At 46.9% G+C, this 17,362-nt stretch overlaps 1 protein-coding gene across 1 annotated transcript in view; it reads left to right on the forward strand.

Annotated features, from left to right (window-relative positions):
• The window catches only part of LOC106598452 (3',5'-cyclic-AMP phosphodiesterase 4B), a 104,838-nt gene that overhangs the window by 27,547 nt on the left and 59,929 nt on the right, over positions 1–17,362 (forward strand). Inside the window, exon 3 of the mRNA XM_014189494.3 lies at positions 14,348–14,574. Coding sequence (XP_014044969.1) covers positions 14,348–14,574 — 227 coding nt within the window. The remainder of the gene's footprint in view (positions 1–14,347; positions 14,575–17,362) is intronic.

Genomic DNA, 17,362 nt, shown 5'->3' on the forward strand with positions numbered 1-17,362 from the left:
AACTGTGAAGCATGGAGGAGGAGGAGATGTGATGGTGCATTGCTGGTGACACTGTCGGTGATTTATTTAGAATTCAAAGCACACTTAACCAGCATGGCTACCACAGCATTCTGCAGTGATACACCATCCCATCTAGTTTGTTTTTCAACAGGACAATGACCCAAAACACACCTCCAGGCTGTGTAAGGGCTATTTGACCAACAAGGAGAGTGATGAAGTGCTGCATCAGATGACCTGGCCTCCACAATCACCGACGTCAACCCAATTGAGATGGTTTGGGAGGAGTTGGACCGCAGAGTGAAGGAAAAGCAGCCAACAAGTGCTCAGCATATGTGGGAACTCCTTCAAGACTGTTGGAAAAGCATTCCTCATGAAGCTGGTTGAGAGAATACCAAGAGTGTGCAAAGCTGTCAAGGCAAAGGGTGGCTACTTTGAAGAATCTAAAATCTAAAATATATTTAGATTTGTTTAACATTTATTTGGTTACTACATGATTCCATATGTGTTAGTTCATAGTTGTGATGTCTTCACTATTATTCTACAATGTAGAAAATAGTAGAAATAAAGAAGAACCCTGGAGTCAGAGGTTGGTGATGTTGTCAATCCACAACTGTACATTGTTACAATCTCAATGGCCTCTTGACACTTTTTTATTATTGTTAAGTGTACACCTCTTGAGACAAGAGACCATTGTACTCATTCACAAGGACACATGCCTGAGTCGAATAGAACCCAAGTGAAACAAAGAAACCAAGGTAATAGAATCACATTGAAAACGACCGTTTTTCATATCCTGAAGATTTTACCACACGTCATTGATACTCAGTGTGCTGCAGGCTACTACTGCACGTCATATTTTCATATCAACTCCGGTTATTATTATGAAGACTTCCCGCTCTATACGGATACCTAGACCAGGATACTGATGCTTTGTCCTGTTTTTGTTGACTTCAACACTATATGTAAATGGAGTGTGTGGATACATTGTGCCACAGAAACACAAACAGTTGCTGATCAAACAGACTATAGGACTACAGAATGGTGTTACTGCCTTATTGTGTTTTCAAATGTATAAGTTAACCTCTAGGTGCCTTGGTAGTAACCTTTCCTTGATAGTAACCTTACCCACTACTCATCCTTTCTGATCCAGTCTGTGAATGTTTGCGTGCACGCCACGCTCTGTACTGGGGCTAGGGGTTTGTGTCTCTTGGGCTTTGTTCGACCCGTGGCCGTGTTGTCTTCCCTGCCACCGTTGAACTTTATTTTCTACCCCATTCAAACTCCAGTGGTTTGAAGCTTTAACTTAAGTCGTTGGTTTTCTTGTTCTTTGATGGCCGTTTTCATTATATACGGTGTATTCAGACCCCTTGACTTTTTCAAAATGTTGTTACGTTACAGCCTTATTCTAAAATCGATTTAAAAAAAAATCCAAATCAATCTACACACAATACCTCATATTGACAAAGCGAAAACAGGTTTTTAGAAATGTGAAAATGTATACAATTAAAATAAACTGATTTACATAAGTATTCAGAACCTTTGCAATGAGACTTGAAGTTGAGCTCAGGTGCATCCTGTTTCCATTGAACATCCTTGATGTTTCTACAACTTGGAGTCCACCTGTGGTAAATTCATTTGTTGGACATGATTAGGAAAGGCACACACCTTTCTACACTACCGGTCAAAAGTTTTAGAACATCTGGAGAGGCCTACAAGCCACAGTGTCTCGCACCCACTGTGAAATCTGGTGGAGGATCGGTGATGATCCGGGGGTGCTTCAGCAAGGCTGGAATCTGGCAGATTTGTCTTTGTGAAGGACGCATGAATCAAGCCACAAGGTTGTCCTGGAAGAAAACCTTCTGCTCTGACAATGTTCCCCAACTCTGAGGATTGGTTTTTCCCAGCAGGACAATGCTCCGTGCCACACAGCCAGGTCAATGAAGGTGTAGTTGGAGGACCACCAGATCAAGACCCTGTCATGGCCAGCCCTGGAGGGTTATTCCACCAAATGTTGTCATTAGTTTATAGAAAAACAAATGTTCATTTTACCCAAACACGCATACCTATAAATAGTCAAACCAGAGAAACAAGCTGATTTCTAACAGGTGCATTTTCTGACTTTTGATTTGAAAACCTTGATCATCCCCTTATAAAAACGTGACCATTTTGATGTAACGAAGACGAAGGGAATTAGGAAGCAGGTGTATATGTTCAGTTTAATAATAACGAACATGGAGAGTTACAAAACAAGAGCAGCGTCTGGACATGAAAACAGAACCAACAATGCCAGATGATGGAGGTTGGTGAGGGCTATAGGGAGAGTAATCAGGGAAGTGATGAAATCCAGGTGTGCTTAACGATGGGGAGCAGATGTGCGCAATGTGGGTTGCTAGGACTGGGGTTTAGTAGACCGGCGACAGCCAGCACCGGAGGGAGGGAGCAGGAATAGGCGTGACAGTAACCCGACGCATGGCTCAATTCGCAGGACGACACCGGCCAGGAGGACGGCCCTGAGTGCAAGGAGTGAGCCGGTCGGCGGAGATGGAAATTCTGGGTTGGTGTTGGGGTCCAGGATGTCCGCCACCGGGACCCAAGAGCATTCTTCAGGATTGTACCCCTCCCAGTACACCAGGTGCTGTAGCCGACCCCCACGACCCCTATGCGGTAGTTAGTGGGGAGTTCTAAATGATAGGTTACCTCATTGACCCCCCGGAGGACTTTGAATGGCCCCACAAACCAGGGGCTCAGCTTCCAGAGGGGCAGGCGGAGCGTTCCTGGTGGAGATCCAGATGGTATCACCAGGATGGAACACGGGAGCCTCACTGCGGTGGCGGTCCGCCTGATCCTTCTGACGGTGCACTGGAGCCTCACGTGGGCGGCATTCCACACCTCTCGTCAACTACAGAGACCTCGGTCTGGCTCGGAGTCCATTGAGCTAGGGCCGGCTGATACCCCAGGATGCACTGGAAGGGAGTCAGCCTGGTGGAGGAGTGACGAACTTCTGGTCGTATTCCATCTAGGGAAGGAAGCGGGCCCACTCCCACTGCTGGTCCTGGAAGTGACTCCTTAGGAACCTCCCCAGCTTCTGGTTGGTCCTCTCCACCTGCCCGTTAGATGGAAGCCGGTACCCAAATGTGAGGCTGGCCATGGCCCCTAGCTTCTCCATAAAGGCATTCCAGACCCACAAAGTGAATTGGGGACCACGGTTTGAAACTATGTCTTCCGGAAGGCCCTAGTGCCGGGAAGACCTGCTGGAATAGTGCCTCAGCCACCTGGAGTGGTAAGTAGACCAGAGAGAGGGATAACACGGCAGGATTTGGAGAATCTGTCAACCAGAATAGTGGTAAAACCATCAGAAAGTGGGAGATCTGTTACAAAGTTTATGGACAGATGTGACCAAGTCCGCTGAGACACGGGAAGTAGTTTACCTGCTGGAGCGTGCCGGGGAAATTTGGATTGAGTACATACCGAACATGAGTTGACATAGTGGGCAACATCCTGCGCCAAGGTGGACCACCAGTATTTATCGGGGAGGGATTGGATGGTGCGGGTGACCAGCGGCGAGGAATGTGTGCCCAGGTCAACATCCGATCTCTCACCCCCGTGGGGACATAGATGCACTCTGCAGGGCAGATGGCAGGAGCGCGTTCCCTCTCCAGAGGGAACCACAGGGAGCGGGAAAGCAGATCCTCGGCATCCTGGTCCCCAGGCGGTGTTTCTCAGCTCCAGCTGTCTCCGGTGATGCCGCTCTGCCGCGGAGAGGTGTGGCCCCTACCTCCATGGGTTCAGGCTATGCCTCAGGACATCCAAAGGAGGGAAGTGAGTGGCGAGGTGGATGCTGACGATCCTGAAGAAGGTTATCCAGACAGATAACCATCGAGATGAGTGTGTCCAAGGATATGTTGTCATCCGACATGCCAACTCCGTCTTGACTTCTTTGCGCAGTCCGGAATAGAGTGTGGAGCGCCGGCTCATCCCATCCACTGGAGACTGCCACAGTCCGAAAGGTGAGGGCCTACTCCGCAGCAGTCTGGGCACCCTACTGGAGTTGGAAAAGTCGCTCACTTCCCTCTCTGCCCTCTGGAGGATAGTGGAAGACCGCCCTGAACAGAGCCATGAACTTCTCATAGGTACCCAGCTCCTCCTCTCCCAGACGGCCATAGCCCTCTCCAACGCCCGTCCGGTCAGCAGGGAAATGACAGTGGCAACCTTAGACCTCTCGGTGGTGGGGGTTTATGTCTGATAGACAAAATAGAGGGAGCACTGAAGTAGGAAGCCACGGCATTTCGATGGGCGGATGGCTGGCTCACTGTGACGACCCGTGGTATGAGGCCCTCCGTCAGTGGTATGGAGAACCTTGCTGGTGGTGGAGAACACGGAGGACCTCCTTCATGGTCGTACCCAGTAGAGCCAGCTGGTCGTGGTGTTGGGGGAGTAGATGACCCTGTTTCTCGACCATCTGGAATATGGTGTAATTATCTGCTGCTTCCATTATTTCTTGAGGCAGTATTCTGTAATGGAGACGCTGGGAAGCAGGTGCAGATGGTGAGTTTAATAACAATGAACATGGTGCGTTACAAAACAAGAGCAGCATCTGGACATGAAAACAGAACCAATACTGCCTGATGAAGGAGGTTGGTGAGGGCTATAGGGAGAGTAATCAGGCTGGTGATGAAGTCCAGGTGTACGCAGTGATGGTTGCCAGGACCGGTGGTTAGTAGACTGGCGAGGTCGAGCGCCGGAGGGAGGGAGTAGGCGTGACAGATGTATCTATTTATTCACATTTTACCACAGTGAACTAACTCATTGATGATATGACAATAATGCCAATGCTCATTGATATGTCTATCAAAGATTCAGATTAAAAGGGAAACATAAAAGCTGATTCATTTGAAAAGAAGAGGAAACTCGGTACAGAAAGATGAATTAATTTCCCATATCTAAAATGAACCTTGAAACCCAATGCAGGGAAAGGGATGTCTTTTTGAAACCCAATGCAGGGAAAGAGATGTCTTTTGAAACCCAATGCAGGGAAAGAGATGTCTTTTTGAAACCCAATGCAGGGAAAGAGATGTATTTTTGAAACCCAATGCAGGGAAAGAGATGTCTTTGGAAACCCAATGCAGGGAAAGAGATGTCTTTGGAAACCCAATGCAGGGAAAGAGATGTCTTTTGAAACCCAATGCAGGGAAAGATGTATTTTTGAAACCCAATGCAGGGAAAGAGATGTCTTTGGAAACCCAATGCAGGGAAAGAGATGTCTTTTTGAAACCCAATGCAGGGAAAGAGATGTATTTTGAAACCCAATGCAGGGAAAGAGATGTCTTTTGAAACCCAATGCAGGGAAAGAGATGTCTTTTGAAACCCAATGCAGGAAAGGAGATGTATTTTGAAACCCAATGCAGGGAAAGAGATGTATTTTGAAACCCAATGCATGGAAAGATGTCTTTTTGAAACCCAATGCAGGGAAAGAGATGTCTTTTTGAAACCCAATGCAGGGAAAGAGATGTCTTTTGAAACCCAATGCAGGGAAAGAGATGTCTTTTGAAACCCAATGCAGGGAAAGATGTCTTTTTGAAACCCAATGCAGGGAAAGATGTCTTTTTGAAACCCAATGCAGGGAAAGAGATGTCTTTGGAAACCCAATGCAGGGAAAGAGATGTCTTTTGAAACCCAATGCAGGGAAAGATGTATTTTTGAAACCCAATGCAGGGAAAGAGATGTCTTTGGAAACCCAATGCAGGGAAAGAGATGTCTTTTTGAAACCCAATGCAGGGAAAGAGATGTCTTTTGAAACCCAATGCAGGGAAAGAGATGTCTTTTGAAACCCAATGCAGGAAAGGAGATGTATTTTGAAACCCAATGCAGGGAAAGAGATGTATTTTGAAACCCAATGCAGGGAAAGATGTCTTTTTGAAACCCAATGCAGGGAAAGAGATGTCTTTTTGAAACCCAATGCAGGGAAAGAGATGTCTTTTGAAACCCAATGCAGGGAAAGAGATGTCTTTTGAAACCCAATGCAGGGAAAGATGTCTTTTTGAAACCCAATGCAGGGAAAGAGATGTCTTTGGAAACCCAATGCAGGGAAAGTGATGTCTTTTTGAAACCCAATGCAGGGAAAGAGATGTCTTTTGAAACCCAATGCAGGAAAGGAGATGTATTTTGAAACCCAATGCTGGGAAAGAGATGCCTTTTGAAACCCAATGCAGGGAAAGATGTCTTTTTGAAACCCAATGCAGGGAAAGAGATGTCTTTTGAAACCCAATGCAGGGAAAGAGATGTCTTTTGAAACCCAATGCAGGGAAAGAGATGTCTTTTGAAACCCAATGCAGGGAAAGAGATGTCTTTTTGAAACCCAATGCAGCGAAAGAGATGTCTTTTTGAAACCCAATGCAGGGAAAGAGATGTCTTTTGAAACCCAATGCAGGGAAAGAGATGTCTTTTTGAAACCCAATGCAGGGAAAGAGATGTCTTTTGAAACCCAATGCAGGGAAAGAGATGTCTTTTGAAACCCAATGCAGGGAAAGAGATGTCTTTTGAAACCCAATGCAGGGAAAGAGATGTCTTTTTTTCCTTTCCTTTTTCCAATTCAGAGTGACAACAGTTTATCGATCACGGATTAGAATAACACTCGTCTGTCTCCTAGAAATGACTGCTCAATACATGAACAATACACAGCACGGTAAAACACACCATGAATACAATTATAACATATTGACATGTTGCTACTGACACAAGTGGAACACGATAGGAAAAAGCCTATCACGCCATAAATAAATTGTAATGTATTGACATTTTGCCATTGAAATATCCTGTTTTTAGGGCGGTGAAACGTAGTGGGAAAAGCCCATCTCAGGGTCGGGTTGTGATTTGCGGGTTGTCAGGTTGGATTGACACTCTCCCACTGCAGACAACATGGATAAATCAGACAAATTACATTTCCTAGAAATACCAGAGGACTCAGCACTGTTGTGTTTACTGTCAGTTAATTACTGCAGGGACTGACTGCAGAGCAGGTGGGGTTACAGTTTGTCCTCTGTCCGCTCTCTCTCTCCCTCTCACTCCTCCCTCCTTCCCGCCTCAGCCTCTACTCCTCCCTCCCTCCTTCTGCCTTTCCTTTTAACTTCCTTCTTTGCCTGTCTTCTCTTTCTAATCTATTCCTTGTGTGTTGGTCTCTCCGTCTTTCCCCTGTGTTTGTTGGTCTCTACGTCTTTCCCCTGTGTTTGTTGGTCTCTCCGTCTTTCCCCTGTGTTTGTTGGTCTCTCCGTCTTTCCCCTGTGTTTGTTGGTCTCTCTGTCTTTCCCCTGTGTTTGTTGGTCTCTCCGTCTTTCCCCTGTGTTTGTTGGTCTCTCTGTCTTTCCCCTGTGTTTGTTGGTCTCTATATTTCCCCTGTGTTTGTTGGTCTCTACCTTTCCCCTGTGTTTGTTGGTCTCTACCTTTCCCCTGTGTTTGTTGGTCTCTTATCTTTCCCCTGTGTTTGTTGGTCTCTCTTTCCCCTGTGTTTGTTGGTCTCTCCGTCTTTCCCCTGTGTTTGTTGGTCTCTCTTTCCCCTGTGTTTGTTGGTCTCTCTTTCCCCTGTGTTTGTTGGTCTCTTATCTTTCCCCTGTGTTTGTTGGTCTCTTATCTTTCCCCTGTGTTTGTTGGTCTCTCCGTCTTTCCCCTGTGTTTGTTGGTCTCTTATCTTTCCCCTGTGTTTGTTGGTCTCTCTTTCCCCTGTGTTTGTTGGTCTCTTATCTTTCCCCTGTGTTTGTTGGTCTCTTATCTTTCCCCTGTGTTTGTTGGTCTCTCTTTCCCCTGTGTTTGTTGGTCTTGCTAAATCAGTGTATTCTCTCTGTCTTTCTCTAACACTGTCATTTAGGCCATCTTGCTCTCCCCAATACGTCTTCACTGGGTCAGAGAGCTGTGGACTGCTATTATTCTGGTGATCTCAGCAGGAGTTGTTGGAGAGAGGAACAGAGAGGAAACTACAGTCTTATGGCACTAGCGCAAAATGCACCAGCCAGTATGATAAAACCCTAATAATAGAATGCATGGTAGGCTACAATAGTGGTAAATGTACCCACTGTAGCGACAGATCTAGCATCAGTTTATCCTTAACCATAAGTAGGGGGAGACTGATGCCATTGTCTAGGGGCATCTTCACCCTACTCCCCACTGACGTATAGCGCAGTATAGCATATCCTGTACTTCTCTCCCAAGGAGCTTATTACTTCTGACCAATGTATTCCTCTGACGTGCCCTGAGGGCAGAGCAGTGTGGTCTGTGTTACTCTGACAGGAGGTGACCTGAGGACAGAGCAGTGTGGTCTGTGTTACTCTGACAGGAGGTGACCTGAGGACAGAGCAGTGTGGTCTGTGTTACTCTGACAGGAGGTGACCTGAGGACAGAGCAGTGTGGTCTGTGTTACTCTGACAGGAGGTGACCTGAGGACAGAGCAGTGTGGTCTGTGTTACTCTGACAGGAGGTGACCTGAGGACAGAGCAGTGTGGTCTGTGTTACTCTGACAGGAGGTGACCTGAGGACAGAGCAGTGTGGTCTGTGTTACTCTGACAGGAGGTGACCTGAGGACAGAGCAGTGTGGTCTGTGTTACTCTGACAGGAGGTGACCTGAGGACAGAGCAGTGTGGTCTGTGTTACTCTGACAGGAGGTGACCTGAGGACAGAGCAGTGTGGTCTGTGTTACTCTGACAGGAGGTGACCTGAGGACAGAGCAGTGTGGTCTGTGTTACTCTGACAGGAGAGGTGACCTGAGGACAGAGCAGTGTGGTCTGTGTTACTCTGACAGGAGGTGACCTGAGGACAGAGCAGTGTGGTCTGTGTTACTCTGACAGGAGGTGACCTGAGGACAGAGCAGTGTGGTCTGTGTTACTCTGACAGGAGGTGACCTGAGGACAGAGCAGTGTGGTCTGTGTTACTCTGACAGGGAGGTGACCTGAGGACAGAGCAGTGTGGTCTGTGTTACTCTGACAGGAGGTGACCTGAGGACAGAGCAGTGTGGTCTGTGTTACTCTGACAGGAGGTGACCTGAGGACAGAGCAGTGTGGTCTGTGTTACTCTGACAGGAGGTGACCTGAGGACAGAGCAGTGTGGTCTGTGTTACTCTGACAGGAGGTGACCTGAGGACAGAGCAGTGTGGTCTGTGTTACTCTGACAGGAGGTGACCTGAGGACAGAGCAGTGTGGTCTGTGTTACTCTGACAGGGGATGGGGAACATGGGGATGCCATCCCACTGAGGACAAGGAGTAGGAGATGGTCCTGGGGCCTTATTTCAGTCAAATGCAGTTAGTCTTTTATTGTCTCCATAGGGGAAATTGGTATTACGTTTACGTTTACGTTATTTAGCAGACGCTCTTATCCAGAGCGACTTACCAATTGGTGCATTCACCTTATGATATCCAGTGGAACAACCACTTACAATAGTACATCTATAACTTTTTGGGGGGGAGGGTAGGGGGGGTTAGAAGGATTACTTTGTCCTATCCCAGGTATTCCTTAAAGAGGTGGGGTTTCAGGTGTCTCCGGAAGGTGGTGATTGACTCCGCTGTCCTGGCGTCGTGAGGGAGCTTGTTCCACCATTGGGGTGCCAGAGCAGCGAACAGTTTTGACTGGGCTGAGCGGGAACTGTGCTTCCGCAGAGGTAGGGAGGCGAGCAGGCCAGAGGTGGATGAACGCAGTGCCCTTCTTTGGGTGTAGGATGAGTTGTAGGGGTTTGATGGCACAGGCAGGGAGCCCCGCCAACAGCGAGTTGCAGTAATCCAGACGGGAGATGACAAGTGCCTGGATTAGGACCTGCGCCGCTTCCTGTGTGAGGCAGGGTCGTACTCTGCAAATGTTGTAGAGCATGAACCTACAGGATCGGGTCACCGCCTTGATGTTAGTGGAGAACGACAGGGTGTTGTCCAGGGTCACACCAAGGCTCTTAGCACTCTGGGAGGAGGACACAATGGAGTTGTCCACCGTGATGGCGAGATCATGGAAAGGGCAGTCCTTCCCCGGGAGGAAGAGCAGCTCCGTCTTGCCGAGGTTCAGCTTGAGGTGGTGATCTGTCATCCACACTGATATGTCTGCCAGACATGCAGAGATGCGATTCGCCACCTGGTTATCAGAAGGGGGAAATGTATTGACATACATACAACACTACATGAAATGGAAAGATCCGGCCAGGCAGATCCAGGTACTTTTAGAGACACAATAACAGGACCTGTGTTTCGCCCAAGTCATTTTCCTCCTCAAAGCCCCATAGCAGGACCCATGTTCTCCCAAGTCATTTTCCTCCTCAAAGCCCCATAGCAGGAACCATGTTCTCCCAAGTCATTTTCCTCCTCAAAGCCCCATAGCAGGACCCATGTTCTCCCAAGTCATTTTCCTCCTCAAAGCCCCATAGCAGGACCCATGTTCTCCCAAGTCATTTTCCTCCCCAAAGCCCCATAGCAGGACCCATGTTCTCCCAAGTCATTTTCCTCCTCAAAGCCCCATAGCAGGACCCATGTTCTCCCAAGTCATTTTCCTCCCCAAAGCCCCATAGCAGGACCCATGTTCTCCCAAGTCATTTTCCTCCTCAAAGCCCCATAGCAGGACCCATGTTCTCCCAAGTCATTTTCCTCCTCAAAGCCCCATAGCAGGACCCATGTTCTCCCAAGTCATTTTCCTCCTCAAAGCCCCATAGCAGGACCCATGTTCTCCCAAGTCATTTTCCTCCTCAAAGCCCCATAGCAGGACCCATGTTTTTCCTCAAAACTTGATGTAATCCTGAGCATGAAGCTGTGCCAGATCTCCCCACAACAGCACTAAAACAACTGGTACCAGAGAGGATTTTCTTATTTACAGTGCATTTGGAAAGTATTCAGAACCCTTCACTTTTCCCACATTTTGGTACGTTACAGTCTTATTCTAAAATGTATTATATTAATTTGTTTCCTCGTTAATCTACACACAATACCCCATAATGACAAAGCCGAAAACAGGTTTTTAGAAATGTTTGCACATTTATTTAAAATAAAAATACCTTATTTACATAAGTATTCAGACCCTTTTCTATGATAAATTGAGCTCAGGTGCATCCTATTTCCATTGATCATCCTTGAGATGTTTCTACAACTTGATTGGAGTCCACCTGTGGTAAATTCAATTGATTGGACATGATTTGAAAAGACACACACCTGTCGATATAAGGTCCCACAGTTGACAGTGCATGTCAGAGCAAAAAGCAAGCCATGAGGTTGAAGGAATTGTCCGTAGAACTCCAATACAGGATTGTGTTGAGGCACAGATCTGGGGAAGGGTACCAAAAAATGTCTGCAGCATTGAAGTTCCGCAAGAACACAGTGGCCTCCATAATTTTTGGGACAACCAAGACTCTTGCTAGAGCTGGCCGCCCGGACAAACTGAGCAATCGGGGGAGAAGGGCCTTGGTCAGGGAGGTGACCAAGAACCCGATGGTCTCTCTGACAGAGGTCCAGAGTTCCTCTGTGGAGATGGGAGAACCTTCCAGAAGGACAACCATCTCTGCAGCCCTCCACCATTCAGGCCTTTATGGTAGAGTGGCCAGACGCAAACCACTCCTCAGTAAAAGGCACATGACAGCCCGCTTGGAGTTTGCCAAAAGGCACCTAAAGGACTCTCAGACCATGAGAAACAAGCTTCTCTAGTCTGATGAAATCAAGATTGAACTCTTTGGCCTGAATGCCAAGTGTCACGCCTGGAGGAAACCAGGCACCGCTCATCACCTGGCCAATCCCAACCTTACGGTGAAGCATGGTGGTGGCAGCATCATGCTGTGGGGATATTTTTCAGCTGAAGGGACTGGGAGACTAGTCAGGAACAAAAGAACGATGAACGGAGCAAAGTACAGCGAGATCCTTGATGAAAACCTGCTCCAGAGCACTCAGGACCTCTGACTGGGTCACCTTCCAACAGGACAACAACCATAAGCACACAGCCAAACCAATGCAGGAGCGGCTTCGGGACAAATCTCTGAATGTCCTTGAGTGGCCCAGCCAGAGCCTGGACTTGAACCCGATCGAACATCTCTGGAGAGACCTGAAAATAGCTGTACAGCGACGCTCCCCATCCAACCTGACAGAGCTTGAGAGGATCTGCAGAGAAGAATGGGAGAAACTCCCCAAATACAGGTGTGCCAAGCTTGTAGCGTCATACCCAAGAAGACTTGAGGCTGTAATCGCTTCCAAAGGTGCTTCAACAAAGTACTGAGTAAAGGGTCTGAATACTTATGTAAATGTAATATTTAAGTGTTTTATTTTTAATACGTTTGCAAACATTTCTAAAAACCTGTTTTTGCTTTGTCATTATGGGTTATTGTATGTATATTGATGAGGAGAAAAAAACGATTTAATCAATTTTAGAATTAGGGTGTAACGTAACAAAATGTGGAAAAAGTAAAGGGGTCTGAATCCTTTCCTAATGCACTGTATGTTATGTATAATTGTTTTCTCAGTAATGTGTGACCACAGATAGCAGGTTAGCCAGTGGCTCTGCTGTTTCTTCTTCCATTTACAGTGGGATGTTAAGCAGTGCTGAGATTGGCTTGGCTTGGGTTAGGAAAGCATCAGATCCTGCTGACAAGAGGGAAGACGCTTTTATGGTTGTTTCTTTCTGCTACATGTTCTTTCTCTCTTATTCATTCTCTCTCTTTATTATTCATTATCTCTCTTTCTCATTATCTCTGTCTCTCATTCATTTTCTCTCTCTCTTATCTCTATTATTCATTATCTCTATCATTTATTCTCTCTTTCGCTCTTATTTATTCATTCTCTCTCTTTATTATTCATTATCTCTCTTTCTCATTATCTCTGTCTCTCATTCATTTTCTCTCTCTCTTTTCTCTATTATTCATTATCTCTATCATTTATTCTCTCTTTCGCTCTTATTTATTCATTCTCTCTCTTTATTATTCATTATCTCTCTTTCTCATTATCTCTGTCTCTCATTCATTTTCTCTCTCTCTTTTCTCTATTATTCATTATCTCTATCATTTATTCTCTCTTTCGCTCTTATTTATTCATTCTCTCTCTGCGGACATGCGCTGCATACGTAATACATCTTGCATGCAGGGCACGTGGGCGTTCAAACACACACACTCTCTCTTCATCACCCCCCCATTCTCCCCAAACACCACCACACCTATCTCTCACTCGAATTCCTCGATAGCCTCCCTTTCCTCCATCCCTCTCCTTTGTTTATTTGGCCGTATCCCTGCTTCAGTTCCACTTGGACGGAGTGAATATATAACAGAGGGTGATGTATAACCCCACTCTGTCAGGAGCCGCTAGCTGAAACCACCTTTGTTTACTGCCCACCATTACAGAGAAACGCACCAGACAACCTATCTGACGTCATAACAGCGAAACAGACGTGCACAGGAGGATGGTGGTACCTTAATTGGGGAGGACGAGCTCGTTGTAATGGCTGGAGCTGAATTAGTGGAATGGTATCAAATACATCAAACACACTGTTTCCATTTGTTTGATTTAAAAAATAAAAAAAATAATAATAATATATATATATATTTGAAATTTGATTCTGTTCTATTCGCTCTGTTCCAGCCGTCGTTATGAGCCGTCCTCCCCTCAGCAGCCTCCACTGGTGCACGTACACATGTACTGCATCCATCAACCCCCTCATCACACACACCACCGTCTAATAAATACTGCCTCTGAGTTCAGTCAGTGTCGCTGTTTTGAATGATCTTTGAATAGAAGAAAAAGAATCCCCACCTAATTGATACTGGTATTTTGTTTATAAATATCACGTAAATGTTTGTGTGTTGACTTTTGTAATCAAATTGGTCATTGTGTTAGGAAACATTTTTCTAAAGAATTTATTTTTAATTTTTTTGAGAACCTGATCTTTTGGCAAACATTGAAGGAAACATATTTCAAATCCAGTACTCTCTGTACCCAAAATGACCAGTATGAATATATTATCTGTAAAAATATCAACACTTCCTGTAAGTCTTGGGTGTTTAGAATCCTGTAGTCTCACAGCAGGTCATAGAGTGCCCCCTAGTGCTATGTACATGGAATTGGCTAAATATTAGGAATTGTAGTCCCATCTATGTCCACTGTATCTTTTTGTAGTTCCATCTATGTCCACTGTATCTTTTTGTAGTTCCATCTATGTCCACTGAATCTTAGCCATAATCTTCTATCAATGTTATGTATCAACATTCTGTCAGCTTTCCCATGACTTTTAGTCTTCGCTATAACCATAGTTCTGTCAACCCTCATTATAACCCTCTAAGTTCTACATCAGCTTTCTTTCAACGTCTCTACTGCCATAAACCTTCTATCAACGTTCTACTAGCATTCTCTCAACCTTTGCCTTTCAGGACACCAATGAGACTCCGGGAGTGCCCCTGTTCGGCAGCACTCTGGGAGTGGACCTTTGCCGGGGCCGCAGGCGTCACTCGGGCACGCTACAGCTGCCCCCGTTGTCATGGCGACAGGCGGAGAGGGATCTAAGCCGCACGCCAGAGGGGGATGCCATGGCCCGGCCCACCACCCTGCCCTTCCACCCGCTGCCACAAATCAACATCATCCATGCCGACCCCGACAGGTTAGGTCAGAAACTAGCAGACACTGCAGTCCTGGAGGACTCAAGATGTGCTTCTTTACTTGGGGTTAAACCAAAAGTGTTTTCTCCTGTCTGTATTAGAGCATTCTATGTTCATGTTTTGGTGAACCAATCTTACTCTATGCTAAGGTATAATATGTGTTGGTGGAGTCCTAGAAGCATGTCTCCCGAGTGGCGCAGCGGTCTAAGGCACTGCTCCTCAGTGCTAGAGGCGTCACTACAGACCCTGGTTCGATTCCAGGCTGTATCACAACCGGCCGTGATTGGGAGTCCCATAGGGCGGCGCACAATTGGCCCAGCATCGTTAGGGTTTGGCCGGGAAAAGGCCGTCGTTGTAAATAAGAATTTGTTATTAACTGACTTGCCTAGTTAAATAAAATGAAATATATATCTGTTCTGGACATTGTATCAGCAAAGTGCACTTTCATCCAACAACCACTGGGCGGAGATAAAGAGCTCTAATGCCATTTGTGGTGCCTGCTGAATTCTAGGATTAGGTGATATTCTGTGTACCAGGGTATTTCAAAATACTGATGGTATGATTTTCAATACTGTGTACTACAGAGGGGGTGGACCTTAAAAAGGTAACTTTCTGGGCTTGAATGGAAAGAGAGAGAGATAGAGATGGGACTGTATGGAAGAGGGAAAGTGGGTAGAGATTGTTTAAATGAAACAGAGAAAAAGTAGGTAGGTAGATAGGTAGAGAATACTTGAGAGAGAGGGAGTGAAGGAAAATATGGAGGGAGAGGCATAGAGTGTCACACCCAGCGAATCCTTGAAGTCTTGACAGAATAATAGAGAAGAACTGGCCAAACAGGCCTGCCAACTAGAGCTGTCGGAAGAACCTTGTTCTGTTCTCTCTGGTGTGTCGTGTCCTGTATCCTCTCTGGTGCGTCGTGTCCTGTATCCTCTCTGGTGTGTTGTGTCCTGTATCCTCTCTGGTGTGTTGTGTCCTGTATCCTCTCTGGTGCGTCGTGTCCTGTATCCTCTCTGGTGCGTCGTGTCCTGTATCCTCTCTGGTGTGTCGTGTCCTGTATCCTCTCTGGTGTGTTGTGTCCTGTATCCTCTCTGGTGTGTAGTGTCCTGTATCCTCTCTGGTGTGTAGTGTCCTGTATCCTCTCTGGTGTGTAGTGTCCTGTATCCTCTCTGGTGTGTAGTGTCCTGTATCCTCTCTGGTGTGTCGTGTCCTGTATCCTCTCTGGTGTGTCGTGTCCTGTATCCTCTCTGGTGTGTAGTGTCCTGTATCCTCTCTGGTGTGTAGTGTCCTGTATCCTCTCTGGTGTGTAGTGTCCTGTATCCTCTCTGGTGCGTCGTGTCCTGTATCCTCTCTGGTGCGTCGTGTCCTCTATCCTCTCTGGTGCGTCGTGTCCTGTATCCTCTCTGGTGCGTCGTGACCTGTATCCTCTCTGGTGCGTCGTGTCCTGTATCCTCTCTGGTGTGTCATGTCCTGTATCCTCTCTGGTGCGTCGTGTCCTGTATCCTCTCTGGTGTGTAGTGTCCTGTATCCTCTCTGGTGTGTAGTGTCCTGTATCCTCTCTGGTGTGTCGTGTCCTGTATCCTCTCTGGTGTGTCGTGTCCTGTATCCTCTCTGGTGTGTAGTGTCCTGTATCCTCTCTGGTGCGTCGTGTCCTGTATCCTCTCTGGTGCGTCGTGTCCTGTATCCTCTCTGGTGTGTTGTGTCCTGTATCCTCTCTGGTGCGTCGTGACCTGTATCCTCTCTGGTGCGTCGTGTCCTGTATCCTCTCTGGTGTGTCGTGTCCTGTATCCTCTCTGGTGTGTCGTGTCCTGTATCCTCTCTGGTGCGTCGTGTCCTGTATCCTCTCTGGTGTGTCGTGTCCTGTATCCTCTCTGGTGCGTCGTGTCCTGTATCCTCTCTGGTGTGTCGTGTCCTGTATCCTCTCTGGTGCGTCGTGTCCTGTATCCTCTCTGGTGTGTCGTGTCCTGTATCCTCTCTGGTGCGTCGTGTCCTGTATCCTCTCTGGTGCGTCGTGTCCTGTATCCTCTCTGGTGCGTCGTGTCCTGTATCCTCTCTGGTGCGTCGTGTCCTGTATCCTCTCTGGTGCGTCGTGTCCTGTATCCTCTCTGGTGTGTAGTGTCCTGTATCCTCTCTGGTGCGTCGTGTCCTGTATCCTCTCTGGTGTGTTGTGTCCTGTATCCTCTCTGGTGCGTCGTGACCTGTATCCTCTCTGGTGCGTCGTGTCCTGTATCCTCTCTGGTGCGTCGTGTCCTGTATCCTCTCTGGTGCGTCGTGACCTGTATCCTCTCTGGTGCGTCGTGTCCTGTAGCCTCACACTTGAGCTCCACTCATTGGGACTGAGTGAACTGGACTCTGTTCTAAACCAAGACCCTGGCTATGGAGGCTCATGGGGACAAAACACAGCTGGAACAGAATATAGACTCACGTGGGAATACCGAATCGGACAAGAAGACGAGCGTTTCACCCCACATCGCCCCGAGACCGTTTCGTAAGCAGGTGGTGAACAAGCGCCGTTACAGGCGCTTCACTGTGGACCACACCTGGTAAGGCCCTGGAGGTGTGTGTGTGTGTGTGTGTCCACATGCACGTGTGTATAGCATAGTGTGATTGTTTCACCCTTTCTGTAACATTTAAGCAACTTATGTCTGCTGAAAATATCACTTTTAAAAGTGTATATACTGTTAAGTCATAGCCAACTAATGTTGTTGACTCGTCTTGTACTCATATATGTGGCCAAATCATAAATTGGAGAAAACACTTCAAAACACTTAAAACACTTAAAAAAAACACCTC

Source organism: Salmo salar, chromosome 03 (genome assembly GCF_965601325.2).
Source record: "Salmo salar chromosome 03, fSalSal1, whole genome shotgun sequence".
Lineage (NCBI taxonomy): Eukaryota > Metazoa > Chordata > Actinopteri > Salmoniformes > Salmonidae > Salmo > Salmo salar.